Genomic DNA, 14,818 nt, shown 5'->3' on the forward strand with positions numbered 1-14,818 from the left:
TTCTCTTTTCTGAAATCATGGTTCCTATTTTGTTTTTTTTTTTCAAAACCAACGTGTTGAAGGCAAATAATCGCTAATAATCTGGGAACGTAACCGGTCGCACTCAGACTCGACAAACAAAACAAATAGATGCTATTTTCAAATGTCGCAATAGCTAACCCATGTTCCGCAGCTGGAGATATTTAAAGATTGTGATAAATACGTTTGTTTATTTTTCTAAGTAAACACGCAATCTCAAGCCGGCAAGTTTTTGGAATAATTAAAAAACATACAGCTCAATAGTTAAAATTTGTCTGCTGCAATGAAAACTTAAAACAAATCTTCTGTAAACAACTTTCGGAGCGCTGAATGATTCAGTGAGAAAATGCGATATGTACTTAGAAATCCAGTTTCATTTAAGCTTTTCACTCGTACAGTTTGTGAGAAATTGAAGGGGAAACGTTAAAAGAGAATTCAGAAGATGTATGTTAATGTATTTATTGTGAGGTAATGTTCGAGCTATAAACAATAAATATAAGATTTTTCATCATTGTGATAACTAAGTGCTACAAAGTTGTCTTGAAGATTGAAGATCTATACCAACAGAGCTCCCTGAGAAAATGTACACATGGTTTTTGTTTTGCGCAGATCTTATTTTTGAGGCCTCTCTCAGACTCAGATAGACTAAGGATTAATTCGGTTAGCTCATTTTTTTCAAAAGTTGGGTAACTGATCAACTTTGGAAAAATTAAGTAGCAAAACAGGCTAAATGGCATTATTTCTGCATTTTAGGATGACTTCAATTGGACAGATGGACTTGGGGTACGAATCGTGGACAGCACGAGATAATCTTTGCAATATCATTGATAATGGCAAACAAATCAACTTTGAAACTCCTTTTGAACAATTTATTGAATCAAGATACGTCTTCACAACTATCGACACCTTCAGTTTCAGTGTGTTTCTCTTTTACTCTATCTGTTTGTCAGAACTGCACCAAGATAAACAGCGAAAAACGGACGAGCTTTTGTGGTCTCTGGGCATATCAAAATCGGAACAGATGGTATCATGGTATTTGGCCATTATCACCCAGGCAATGATTTGGTCTGCTATAAACTTTGTCCAGTTAATGCCAGTACTGTTTTCATTATCGTCAAATTTGTTCATCCTTTGGCTATGTTTAACTTTGACCTTTCTAGTCGCCGCAATTTTCGCCCTCATATCTTCGAAGTTTGTGAAAGGAACGTTGACGTTTTTATTAGCCATATTTCAAATGTTGATAACGTGGGTGGTTTTAGTTATGTGGAGCAACGTTCAAAACTCGCTTCCTTACCCTTCATCAAAAGCAATCCGGCTTGCAATTTTGTTACACCCTGTTGCACAAGCAAGAAACCTGTTCCAGCTAGCACAAGCTGCAGAATTTTCGAAAATTGGAATTAATTTATTCTCTTTGAATAGTTACTTTAATGTTCCGGAGCAAATGTTTTTCGGCAATACTCTCGAAACATTATGCACTATGTTGGTGTTTTCAATACTAGCATCATTACTGTTTTTGGTCAACTTCGGGCCGCTTTGGACCTGTGTTATAGGGCTCATTTTCAAAAAGAAGTCCAAGCATGAACATGTGGGCCGCTTCGAAGTCCACGAGGAATTGCAACTAGAGACGAAAAAGCAGCCAGTTGTCGAGGTCAGCGGTTTGACTAAGAAATACAAAAACGGAACGCAAGCTGTCACAAATGTTTCGTTCTCAATCTACGAGGGCGAAATAGTTGGGCTGCTCGGTAAAAATGGAGCCGGAAAATCGACAACTATGAATATTATCTCCGGGTTCCATTCAGCTACAGCTGGTGACGTCAAAATTTGTGGTATTGACTCAAAAATCAACAGAAAGGAAGCTTTGTCAAAATTGTCATTTTGTCCCCAAGAAGACAGATTCTTCTATCGATTGACGGTTATGGAGCATCTGAAATTCATGTGTATGTTGAAAGGTTCTCAGTTCAACAGAGAACGTTGTGTGAAATTACTGCAAGTTTTGGGTTTGTTTGAAAAATCGTCGCAAAAACCGAGAAATATTTCTGGAGGTCAAAAACGACGCGTTTGTATTGCAATGGCATACGCTGCAAATTCTCCGCTGATAATACTTGACGAACCAACCTCGGCAGTCGATGCTGCTACGCGAAAAACATTATGGTCCTTTTTTCAAACTCAACAACAGGAAAACCCAAATCAAGCTGTGATTTTGTGTACGCATTTCATGCAAGAAGCCGATGTTCTTTCACAGAGAATTGCGATTATTTCAGATGGTTACTTACGAGCTATAGGAACCGCTTCCTATTTGAAGTCGCTTTTTGGTGTTGGTTATACTTTTACGTACGCTTCCGAATTCGAATCATCTGTCCGTGAAATAGTTCTGAAATATTGTCCGGAAGCAAATTTTCCACCTAGCGATGATGGAGGTTTGTTTCAAATAGCGACTGAAAAATCGAGTTGTCTTTCTAAAATTCTTGACCAATTAGACGAAAAGAAAGTTGAGTACAGTTTTAACGCGGCCACGTTGGAAAATGTATTCGTGTCATTATCCAACAATCGCGCTGCTGGTGAAAAGAAGTCTACTGATAGTACAAAAGTTCCAAACTTACTAAATGTTAACGATACAGTTGACAAAGGTTCAATGCAATCTGTGATGTTTGAGAATTCGGAGCAACATGACCGATCCGAAAAAATATGCAACAACTTCTTCTCGTGGTTAATTTCGCAAGTAAAGTTTGCACTGCTTGTAGATTTATTTCGAGTTGTGATGCAAAATTTGAAGTTCTTAATTCTTTTTCCAATCGTTTTGTTTGGTATACCACACTTGATAATGTTGCTGTGTTACCTTGACCAGTTTGTGCAGGATTCAGAAGGTATATTTGCGCATGGGAACATTACAGTAACTCCATTTACCCTAAACACGAATCCAAAAGTTGCTGTTTTTGGCAACGCACCGGATTCTGAAATGAAGAAACTACAAAACAAATTTGAGAAACCTGGAATGAAACTTATTGACTCGATTTCGGAGGAAGACATTATGAGAAAATACCAAGAAGCTCCCACTGAAATTTTCAACATCTATCCGTTTTTCCTAAAGTACAATCAGAATTCGGGGATATTTGACTGTGTGATCAACAATCATTTTCAAAGCAGTACGCTTTTGTGCCTGACTGCGATGGTACCCATTTATTCATCCAGTGAATTTGCCCAAAACTTGAAAGTCGCTGTCACTTATTTCCCGAAAGAGTCCCAGTCGTCCTGGATTGATGAAGAAAACGAAGCGAGAGAATCGTCAGCCTTGAAGACGTGCCAAAGCGCTATTTGTCTGTTTATGCCAGTGTATATTTACCCATTCTTGCTCTATTTCATCATTCGCATCGAGTCTTTGAGGAATGATCAAAATCTAGCATCGTTTTTTAGAGCTAATGGAGCCTTTCAATTATTCTCCTTATTCGTAAGAATTTCGGGATATTTCGTGCTGACATTTGGTTATTTCGCCGCCATCGTTTTCTACTACGAAGAGCGAAATTTTAAGTATAGTGATGCAGATTTTCTGAAATTTGAGACCTTAGGACCCTTTGCTCTGTTCTCTTTTACTTTTGTTTGTTTTGCGATCTTTATTGCCAAGTTTTTCAGTTCTATTCTGATTCATCTTGGCTTGACTGTGATAGTTTTTGTGTTATACCAGATATTCTTTTTCTCGAGACAGTTGCACGATAGTTTAACTGAGATGTCACGATGGTTTTATTTGCTGATCGTCCCTGGTTACGTCATACCCACAGGCGGTCTGGGTCTTCTGTTTTCAAGCGACCCAAAGAGCAATAAAGAAGCGTCAACTTACTGGCTTATCCAGTCTGCAGTATTTTTCACACTTATTGTAGTGATTGAATCCTTGCTGTTGAGAGTATTTTTCAACTTCGTGTCATCAATTTTTCGCAGACGTCGATCTGTCCAAGTTCACGGTGAAGAAGTTGCGGTTAATGTTTCTGACGTCCGCCATTCGTACTATGGAATCGCGAAGTCCGTCAGAGCGCTCCGAGGAATGAATATGAGCGTTAGAGAGGGCGAGTGCTATGCACTTTTGGGAGTAAACGGAGCTGGAAAAAGTACAATGTTCGAGATCTTAACAAGTGGGATCAGACTTCAGTCGGGCTTGGTCGAAGTGTTCGGCAAATCTGTGGCTCTGAACCCATGGGGTGTTCTCAGAGACGTTGGGTACTGCTCGCAAATGGATAAATGCGTTGGGTATTTGAAGGCAGAAACTCTGGTGCGTTTGTTTGGATTTCTGAGAGGGTTGACAGCTAGCCAAGTTACTCAACAAATACAATTCATGGCTAAGATATTGGACGCTGAATCGCACATGGGTAAGCTGTTGAGTAGATGCAGTGGTGGAACCAGAAGAAAAGTGTCAACAATGATTGCATTTATTGGATTTCCCAAATTGGTGATATTGGACGAGAGCACAACGGGTAAGTAACAGCTATCATTGTTTTTTTACAGTGTCACTAATTGCTCTCAAACAAAGAGTAACAATTATTTTAGTCCTCTTGGTTTTTTATGCATTTTTTTCTTACGATTGGTTTTTCGTCTGACAACTGATTTTTTGCGCTTGTTTTTTTTCGTGGTTTAGAGCTCTCACGCAGAATTGTTAATGTATTGAGGCTGAAAGCTTTGAGAATGTAGAACTTCAATAGATGTCACAAAAGATGATTAATTATGAGGCTACTTTTCTTGAAAGACATTAGTGTTAGAAATTGAATTTGAAAAGGATGATAATCTGAAATCAGAATACTTTTTTTTTTGAATTGCAGTGCTTTTCTGTTTGCTTGCCTCTCTCAGAGTTTCCTCTCTCAAATGTATTTTTCGCCAACTTTGCTCGAAGAAGATAATGTCAGCTGAGTATATGTGACTAATTGAAGGTTTTTTATGGCAGCTAATAGAACACATAAGTTATACAATTTCCTCTAAAAAATGACGTCTCAGCAATTACTAAAAAGACTATTCTTTTCTCCGGTCATTTTTATTGTCCTGGTCAATGAAGCTCTCTCGGCTATTTTCTGACAATGTGGCATTTATTATTCCGACCCAATTGGGGGTGGGGGGGTACTATATACTCAAATGGTTTCTTTAATAGCCGCGGAGCGATAGCAGCTATTATTGGAGACATAATGGTTTTTTTTAATTCGTCTCAGTCGACGATTCTTGGGACCTGACTTCTTGGAATTGAATTTTTATATTTCATTGACTTCTACTGCTTTAGATCTGCTTCTAGGTCAATTGCGTGACTTACCTAAAAAAAATCACCTCTGAAATAGCTTAATGAACTTAATCAAAAACTCAATTCTCTAAAACTGAAGAGTTAGGGCATAAGGGTTTGGCACTACTTAGATGCACACTATTGACCTTTAACTCGTAGATGTTAATAAAACTTAAAATAAACTTATGGAATAATAAAGTGTTTTTGTTGGACGAGCAGGAAAATCGGCGCTAGGGTGGGCTCGTCTTGGATCTTATAATCAATAATTGTTTGGATTATTTGAGGGCGGTCTTCTTCGAAAATTTTTGCGGTTTCTGTTAGTTTTATAAGCATTACTGACGAAAATGATTTCAAATCAGGGCCCAATAAATGACAGATTTTTACTTGAAACAAAATGAACCCAAATGAAAATACATTATGTCTTCAGAGGAAAGCTCATGGTTTTTTTTGGCTTCATCAATGCTTTACAGTTTTAACGGCTTAGTTTTAACGGCTGCGAAACCGTTCTCTCGCAAAATTTAACAGAATTTATTAAAATTTTGCTTCTAATTGCTCTTTTTGTTGGTGTGCTGAATATTCTTGACAACCAAACCCAAACGCTTCTTTAGATATTTAATACTATCCATCTACTCATTTCAGTTTATAGCTAACGGTTTTGATGAAATTCAATTAATTCATTTTTAAAGACTGTTTTTTCACTTCTCTATTTTTGTTCTCATTGTCAACAAGTATCTTCGTCTCATTTTGGACCAGGCGCATTATTTTTCTGTTGCTCCAAACAGTATTTGCTTTTTGTTTATGTTTGACTGACGTCTTAAGAGCTTAAAATTGTGTTTCTTATGTCTTCGATACTGATCATTATCTGTTGTTCTTTTTGTTGCCTTTTCACGAAAACCCCTTTGCAAAGAAAACTCATTTACAATCATAGTAGACCCAACCGAAAAATTGAAATCCTTTCTGTCAATATAAAGTTTTCAATGGTTTTCAATGTCTAATAGTTTTAATGGCTTCAACATTGGTTTCAATTGATTGTTTGAAATTTTTGTTCTGTCCGTATTTGTAATTTTTCCGTGTTGTGATTCGGCCTTACTAATATCAAGCACATATTGCTTCCTGAGCAGTTGTAAAGTAATCAGTTCTTGTATTAAGGTACAAGCTTATCGTTTGTTGTAGTTTTTGAAAATATTTATTCCAAAAAATCGATGGACTTTTGAGCGTTTCTACTTTTATCTTAGTTCTGTCAATTTTTTGGCTTGACATTTATGACGACAGATCGCATTTGGTTTCTAGTGAACCAATCTTGATAACTGTTTTATCTCCGACCAACGGTTTCCTGTCTTTGGTACTACGCACATTCATAAGAAAAGTGTGATTTTTGGATATTTTACCACTTTTGTTCCTTTGCCATATTATCACACTAATGAGATGGTCCAATAGGCGTTCAAAAGTGTCCAATTGAAGATGTTTAATGTTTTCCATGAATTGCTTATGATTTTAGCGGTTCCGACACCTCTTTCTTGTTAAATTTAATTGATTTTTTTTCGTTTTTAACGTTCTTTTTTGTAGTTGTCTGACATATTATGGATAGTGAAAGCTCTCAGTTGCTTCATATGTGGTGTAAACTAACTTTTTAATTGAGCCGATTTGATACATTTTGGTTTTAATCGATTTGAAATTGGTTGTTTTGAAAAAATAGAAACGTATAATTGAACTTAGACCTTTTTGCTCTTCTTTGTCGACCTCTTACCAAGTCTCATTATTGGCAGGTCTCATCGTATCTAAAGAAGTGAGAGTTAATTTGTTTTGTTCAGGTTTTATCTGATTAAATTTTCTTTTGTTATTAAATGGTATTTTTTTAAAATATAATCATCGAATTTTGATCTTAATTAATGTTTGCTTTTATTTGGTTCTTGTGTTTGTCTTGTCCAGTACTCTCATAAATGGCAAGTCTAACCGGCCCTCTAATCCAGCAATATTTTTTCTTTTAGTTGGTTTTCGGAGTGAGTTTTTGGAATGTTTTCTATCTCCTCATTTGGTAGTTGAGCGGGGTCGCAACATTATGTGCCAACGCACTTTCCTTGTGTTTTTCTAGTGCAAGGAGCTTTTGATGGCGTTCACGATTTTAAAAGGCTTACATTTTGAAAGACAAAATATATGCGTTTTTAGAGCCAAAATATCCAAGTCTTCGTTATTGTCAGATTCGGCGAGAAAAGGTTGGTTGTGATTCCAAAATTTTCTACAACCCCCGATTCCTTGTTTTATAAGGCAAGTTGCCTCAGTGCGTAACGAAGTTTTATGGCGGCTCATTTATTACCACATTTTAATTACTTGCTCTCAAACAAAATTTGTAGCAATAATATTAGTCCTGTTGGTCTTTTTAAGATTTTTGGCCTGACTGATTTTTCGTCTGCCCCATTTGACTTTTCGTTCTCAAAAATGGAATAACAAGTAGCGCTCAGTGGGCAATAAGTTCTCTTAGAGCCTATCAGCTCACTAGTCTCCAAGTATAAAATTCACAGAAACTTTTGGAGACTTATACTTATGGTGTGAAGGGCGGTTCTTAGAAATTGATCCGTTGCACCCCCGCTGCGCTCACTGCATGACCCTTCAATTAAGCTAAAGCTAGCCTCACTACACAGCGAGCTACTGACACTAGCAGGTCGTTTGAGAGCAATTCGCCCGACATTAGTCGGTTATGTTCTTGCATTTTGTGAATTATGAATGTGTAGTGTAAATGGGAATTTAGGGTATTTTATGTATAAAAAGATCTCGAGTCGATCAATATTCATGTTATCATTATTGTTCAGGACTGGATCCCATTACCCGCATGAACTTTGGCAAGTTGATCAAAGCTGCAAAGAGCAACGGCTGCACAGTAATTATCAGCTCGCATACCATGGAAGGTAAGAAAAAATAACGTTTTACTTGCAATTTATAAATCTTGAATTACTGGCTTTTGTCCGAATTACCGCTCGGCGGTCGTTTGAGAGCAATCCGCCCGACGTCAGTCGGTTATTTTTTTGTTACACAGACGTTCTTTCTTGTAAAACTTCAAGAATTTCAAGCAAGTAACGTTTTACTGCAATTTATAAATCTATGCTTTTGGAGCACGAAAAGTTGAATAACTGGCTTTTGTCTGAATTACCGTGGTTCTTAATAAATTGTGGTCGAACATTTAAACGGCAGAGGGACTCGAATAATTCATTTTAGAATGTGAGAGCTCAGCCGACACAATTTGCATCATGACAAAAGGCAAGTCTTTCTGCGAAGACACGCCTCGAAACCTGAAAGAGGAACATGGCAAATTCTACTCAGTCACTGTGAAGGTACTGGACAGTGATGAAATTGGAACCACAGAAAAGGTTCCTGTTACAAGTGGCAAAGTTGAGGTAGTTGATACCAGAATTGATGATGTTGACAAAGTGGCAAGAGTTGGAAGCAGTACACGTGTTGCTTTGGACGAAATGATATCAGGTAAAATATATGGGTCTAACTTTACTGACCTTCAACCCCTAAAGTTTCGGGACCTCTTTTGTTAAAGATACCGGGTCAAAATAAATGGCTTAGCAAACTTAGTGAACTTAAATAATAATTTTTTGCTAATGTTAAATTCAAACGAAATTAGCAATCACTATAGTCCTGCTCATATTTTTCAGGCGATATTTTGTATGATTGGTTTGAATTTTAGTTGAAAGAGAATTGTAAATTCCGAGCGCTTTAAGTTGCTGTGCAGTTCTGCTAGAACTATATCGTCTATAAGTTTACGGTTCACTGGAAGAGGCATAATTTTATGGTGTAACTGTGGGTGGTTCACGCATAATTTGCTTGTCCCCTTGAGAGAAATTGGTAAACATGAGCAAACTAAGTTAGTGATTTTTAAGGAGCAGCTTGTAAACTAACAACCATCTGCAGATGTTATGAAGCTATTCGTTTAATGTAAGGGGTTTCTAAGTATCTCCCATGTCACATCTCGTGATTTGAGCGCAGTTGACGGAAGAAAAAATGCAGGCCTACCTCCAAGTTTTTGCAGCAACAGCACTTTTCTGCGCATGAGCGTTTAGCTAGAATTATTGGATTCGAAGGCTATGTTCTCTTGCTTGAAAATACATCGAGTAATTCTTGTGATGGTAGGTCACAAAGAAGTGTTTAGTTGCTTTCAAACGGAGTTTGTAGCATTTTATTAGTCCTGTGGTCTTTTTTATGCGATTTTTCGCTTGACCGATTTTTTGTCCTCATAAACGGGATGAACCAGCAACGACAAGAAGGCATTAATGGCTCTCAGATGTTTTCGGCTTACTAGACTTTAAGTATGCAATTCAGCGAAACTGTTTATTGGAGACGTAAATTCATGGATGAAGGGCGCTTCTTAAGTTTGAAACCCCCCACTTCAAACCCCCCCCCCCACCCCTCCCCCGTGAGCTTCTCCCTTCCCTCAGCCGCGCTCACCTTAAACCGTATCTTGGTACTGACCAAGTCAGCCGCTCGGCAGTTGTTTGAGAGCAAATCGCCCGACGTTGGTCGGAAATGTTATTTGATCCTCTATTAAATGTTCTCATTTGTGAGAATCTTATTTGTGAAAACTTTTTCATCGGAAAGATGGGCTACTGGGAAATTCCGTTGCCAAATTTAACTCACAACCAATATCACACTGTTTCTCGTTCATACTAAAAATTTAAAGACGGAACCGCAGCGTTGCTGTGTAGTTATGATTCTAGATCTGCACACATTCTGGTCCAAAGACGCTCCACACTGCAGAAGTGTCAAGTGCAAGTTCAGTCAGCTAATTTGGCAACACGCAGTTGTCAGTAAAAAAAATACGTTTTCGAAGTAAAAACACGAGCATGTTTTTGGCAATAGTTTTCCTTTCCCAATAACCGGCCCTTGTTAATTCAGTCTACTGGAATTGCGTGCAGCTGTAACTTAATTTGAAGCTACTATAGTACCTATACAATTGTGCACATAACAAAATTGTGGGGTTCTGGGTGTTAATGCAGAGCAATTCATCCGAAGTTAGTTAAATTTGTCATGTAGTTGATCATTTTAAAAATTTTTCTATCTGAAATTTTGAGGTCTGAATTTGGTTTTTAAGTTTAGTTTCCAGTCGAGTTTTAGACCGATTTTTTTCAGGCCAGTCGAATTCGACTGGGATGTCTGACTCACAGTTCTGTTCTATCTTCCCACAAGCCACTTTACAGTACACATTTTCTGCCGGACTGTACAAACACATGTTCTTCAACATCCCCAAAGACAGTGTCAAACTCAGTACTCTGTTCTCACAGCTGGACAAACTGAAAGCGGACAAAGTTCTTTCGGAGTGTATTGTAAACACAGCTTCGCTAGAGCATATATTCATGCAAATTGCACTGGAGGACGAGTATGGAAAAAGCGGCTTATCAACTGCTGAAGTCTGATTGCATTGGCTAGTTTTTTCCAGACGTTTTCCGGGATCAAAATGCCAAATATGCCATTTCATGCCAACTGCACTGTAGAAATCAACTGATTGTACTGCAACTAACGAATCCATGGCTCTCGTTTTCAACGTTATTTATAAACAGAACTAAAGTTTAACCGAACTCTAAAACTAATTGAGCACTAAAACACGCCAATATTTGCTGCTCAGCTAAGAATTCCTGCTCCTGGAAAATCCCGAGCCTGTATGAATAGCAAAGTCTAGAAGAGCAAGTGGAAAGCGAAGATTCAGACTTCGATTCAGTGCTGTGACGATGGTCTTTTGTGATTCTATCTATCCCTCCATGTGCACAAGAATTGGGCGAATATTTCTGTTTCTTGTGTCTTCTAAAGAAATTCTCAGTTTACGCTGGATATCAATAGATAGCGTAAATTCTAGTACCAATTCGCTGCTTTTGATTTCCTGGCATCTTCGAAACAGTTTTGGTTGCCAACGTTTGTGCTATCTTTTAAATTGTCAATCATTTCAAGCAAGCCAGTAACTCTTGTGGTCCATTCATTGTTTATCCCAACTGAAACGTAACTATGTATTAGCTTCTATATAGGCGGATCTTTTTTTGAAAATGAATTTTTTGCTATAAAAGTTGTTTCGCGGTTTCTAATTTTCTGTGCTAACAATCGTGCTTAATTTGGTAGTTTAACAATTGTGCAGTAAAAAACTGGTTTATTTTTTACCCAAAATTTAGCCTGGTTCGATTTTTGTAGCTCTTAGATGTCTTATTTATTTCTGCTGATTTTTGTCAGTAAATTTTCGTACGCTATCTGATCGTTAAATCTATAAATTAAATCTTTAATGTTTACCAATGTTCTTAAACTTAACCTTTGAGAAATGCAAAATGCGAGATTTTTTGACCTCATCGTTTCGGGGAAGTCTATGGTAGTAACGCCTCTGTATTTTTGCAAATACAGTATCCAAAATTTAGCATTTGATTCAAAATTTAGCCTTTAATCCAAAATTTAGCAAGATACGGTCCAAAGAAATCCATTTCAATTACTTTCAAACGAAGATCGCAACATGTACTGTATTCGTGTTTCTTTTTCGTCTGACTGATTTGGTTTTTGAAGTGAATTTTCAGTGCTTTGCGTGATCTACATATTTCTTATTGACAATTTTAAACAGCTAAATTCTATGAACGGCATTTTATTACAAAAATTCAACTGGAAAGTTTGACGAAATTTGTATCGTTGTTTCAATTCAAATCATTTTAGTAGTAGTCTATAAAAACCACTGATAACATTAATTATTTGAATATCTCAGTGAAGTTATCACTCCACTAGACAAAGCTACAATGAACCCCTCCCCTGATTGAAGTGAGCTACATTAGAATAAAGCTCCTCCTGCCTTTCGAGAGAAATTCGCCCGACGTTAATCGGTCGTTTTTAACGAGAATATTTTATTTGCTCAGAGGTTAAAGCAATTTATGGCATTTTTGATCCCATTTCGGGAACGGAGTTTGGTCTAAACTTCGGAAGCTTCAAATTTTGGATGCTGGAAAGATTAAATGCTCAAAGGATACTCAGCTTCCTTTTGTGAGGAAGGAACTCAACTGTGTTGTTTTCTTTTCCGTCATATTTGCTAGAGTTGTATCACTAGAAAGCCCGTCCAGCATCGAGTGTGAAATTCAAAAGCTTTTTTCAAAATTTTTCATTTGTTATTTTTGCACTTTTAAATCTTGATTGAGCTGTGAAAATTCACTGCGCAAAAATTGGAGACCATGCAATCTGAATATTAATGCATTTGTTACTTGAGAGATTTAACGGTTTAGAGTTACTAGAGTCAGCAATTACTTTGAGTTGACAAGTCCAATTAGTAATTTTGAGAGGCATAATTGAAACTTCTGATTGTTTCCATTTGACATTGAACGCTTAGAGTATTTCAAAAATAATAATTTTAACGTTCAAAGTTGTATTGTCAATTCGCAAAATGCTCTCTTTAAATAGATGTCCTACCGGCTGAGTACTGAAAACTATGACCTTGTTTTTGGTGGCTTTATCATGGGATTTTTATTTTAGGTTTTATTAATAGCCGCCCTCATCTTCTCAGCCGGCTATTATAGCGCTCCTATTTTTTACAATTCAAAGAATTTGAATTGTATTGGGGCGCTGTCTTTTTTTTAAGATCTGTTCACACATTTTCATGATTTTTGAAGTCAAATTGGAGTGGTGTTTTTGGTCACGCCGAAACAGGAAATGGAGCGAAAAAGCGAGTGGTTTTGCGGCGTGAATTTTTTTCGCTCTAATTTTAAAATAGAGTGAGAAAACGGTGTTTGAACAAAAGTTCGGTTTCTCGGTAGTGGTTTTTTGTTCACATGCGGCAATTTCACTCTGATTTTTACTGTTTTTTTTGGATTTTTCGGATCGGTTTTTTTCTAAATGGTTTTCCCAATCCATTCACAGCTCATTCTAGGCCTAGTTTTTTGTTTGAATTAAATTTTCATTTCTCGCTAGTGGTTTTTTTTTGTTCACATGCGGCATTTTGACATTGATTTTTTTGATTATTTTTTAATTTTTTGTTCTGATTTTTTTCAAAAATGGTTTTCTCAATTCACTCATAGTCCATTCTAGGTCTAGTTTTTCTGTTTAGTCAATAAAAATTCTTTGAATTGTAGGTCAGGAGTTGTCCTGCTATGTTTTTGTACTTCGTCCAATAAAAAAATGTTTCGCTTTACCTCATTTTGCCGCTTTTTCAACATTTTGCGTGATATCTTTTTGACTTCTCTAGGCTAGTTTCTCTCTTCTCTCATTCTGCTGAAAGTGATTTTGAACATCAGTTGCTCAGCAAAGCAATTCAAATTGAATAGAGTCAGTATAAAAAATTGAAGTCAGAAGTTGAAACGGGATAAACCCATAAAGCCCAATTTTAGATGCCCGCTATTTGAACGTCATTCCTATAGGTCTTAGTTACCATCTCTAATGCTTATTGGTATTGATAGTAGCCCCTGGAGCCTCTCTCTAAGAAACAGAAGTACGTTATGTTCAACTACGAAATGCCATCAAAATAAATCGGACTTAAAAAATGTTTTTGTACAAAAATCTTTTTTTTCAATATCTATTCTTACAATCCCAATCATGCTTATTGGAATCAACGGCGGCTATTTTCCGGCAATCTGCCAGGTATGTTTTGATTAGCTTCAAATTTTTTCAAATAAACTGAATATTATTAATAGCCGCACAGCAATAGCTGGTGCTATTATTAACCTTCTCTTGGTTTTTTTACAATCCAATAATTGGATTGTATTGGTGCTCTGTCTTTTTTTTTGTAAGATCTTTTCACGCCTGTTTTCATGATTTTGAGCTTTCAAAACGGGATAAACAGGTAAAGCTCAGCGGGCATCAAGTTTCATTAGAGGCCCGCGTTTAGTAGTCACTCAAGTACTCAGCGTGGTGAAGCTACTGGGAAGGCCGTAATTCAAGGTTAAAAGGTCATTTTTGGGAGTTTTTGAGCCTAAAATAATGAAATTTTTAGATTTTAAGCACTTTTCCGTCATTTTTTGGATTTTTTGTTAGACCAGTCTGAAATTGAGGTTTATTAAAGTTGATAGAGGTTCTTTGCAAGACGTAATTGCTTTTTACGGCCACTTTAAGCGCTATATCTATTGCTACTCCAAACATAAACATGGTAATTTATACTAATTTTTTCAAATTGTTCGAAAATGTTTGTCATTTTTTGAGTTGTTTCAGACTTTGATGTCAAAAAAACTCCTCTGGGGTTTAATAATAGGTTATTCCATAGTTTCTAGTGGTAATAAAGCGGTTTTAAACATTTTAACTTGACGAATTTTACCAATTTTTTTAATTCAATTGTTTTTTTTTCAAATTTTCTGACATTTATTGTCATTATTCAAGTTTGCCAGCCCCAGGGGGCAAGAAGCCTCATCTAGGGTTTGCTAACAGTTAACTGGAAAATTTTTTTTGGCCAGAGAATAGTATTCAACATTTTAATATCTTTCACCAATTTTTTGATAAAGTTGCAATTTTTTCTTTAAATTTTTGAAATTTTTATTCATTGGCCAGGGAACCTGCTATAAGGTTTGCTAGTATGTTATTGCATAGTTTCTAGGGGCAATAAAATAGTTTCCATTT

At 36.7% G+C, this 14,818-nt stretch overlaps 1 protein-coding gene across 1 annotated transcript in view; it reads left to right on the forward strand.

Annotated features, from left to right (window-relative positions):
* The window catches only part of LOC142337891 (phospholipid-transporting ATPase ABCA3-like), a 36,857-nt gene extending 25,322 nt beyond the window's left edge, over positions 1-11,535 (forward strand). The window contains exons 2-5 of the mRNA XM_075387511.1: positions 772-4,478; positions 8,074-8,169; positions 8,477-8,740; positions 10,394-11,535. Coding sequence (XP_075243626.1) covers positions 772-4,478; positions 8,074-8,169; positions 8,477-8,740; positions 10,394-10,677 — 4,351 coding nt within the window. The 3' untranslated portion in view covers positions 10,678-11,535. The remainder of the gene's footprint in view (positions 1-771; positions 4,479-8,073; positions 8,170-8,476; positions 8,741-10,393) is intronic.
* The last annotated feature ends 3,283 nt before the right edge of the window (positions 11,536-14,818 follow it).

The sequence above is a fragment of the Convolutriloba macropyga genome, chromosome 4, assembly GCF_964194025.1.
Source record: "Convolutriloba macropyga chromosome 4, txConMacr16.3, whole genome shotgun sequence".
Classification (NCBI taxonomy): domain Eukaryota; kingdom Metazoa; phylum Xenacoelomorpha; order Acoela; family Convolutidae; genus Convolutriloba; species Convolutriloba macropyga.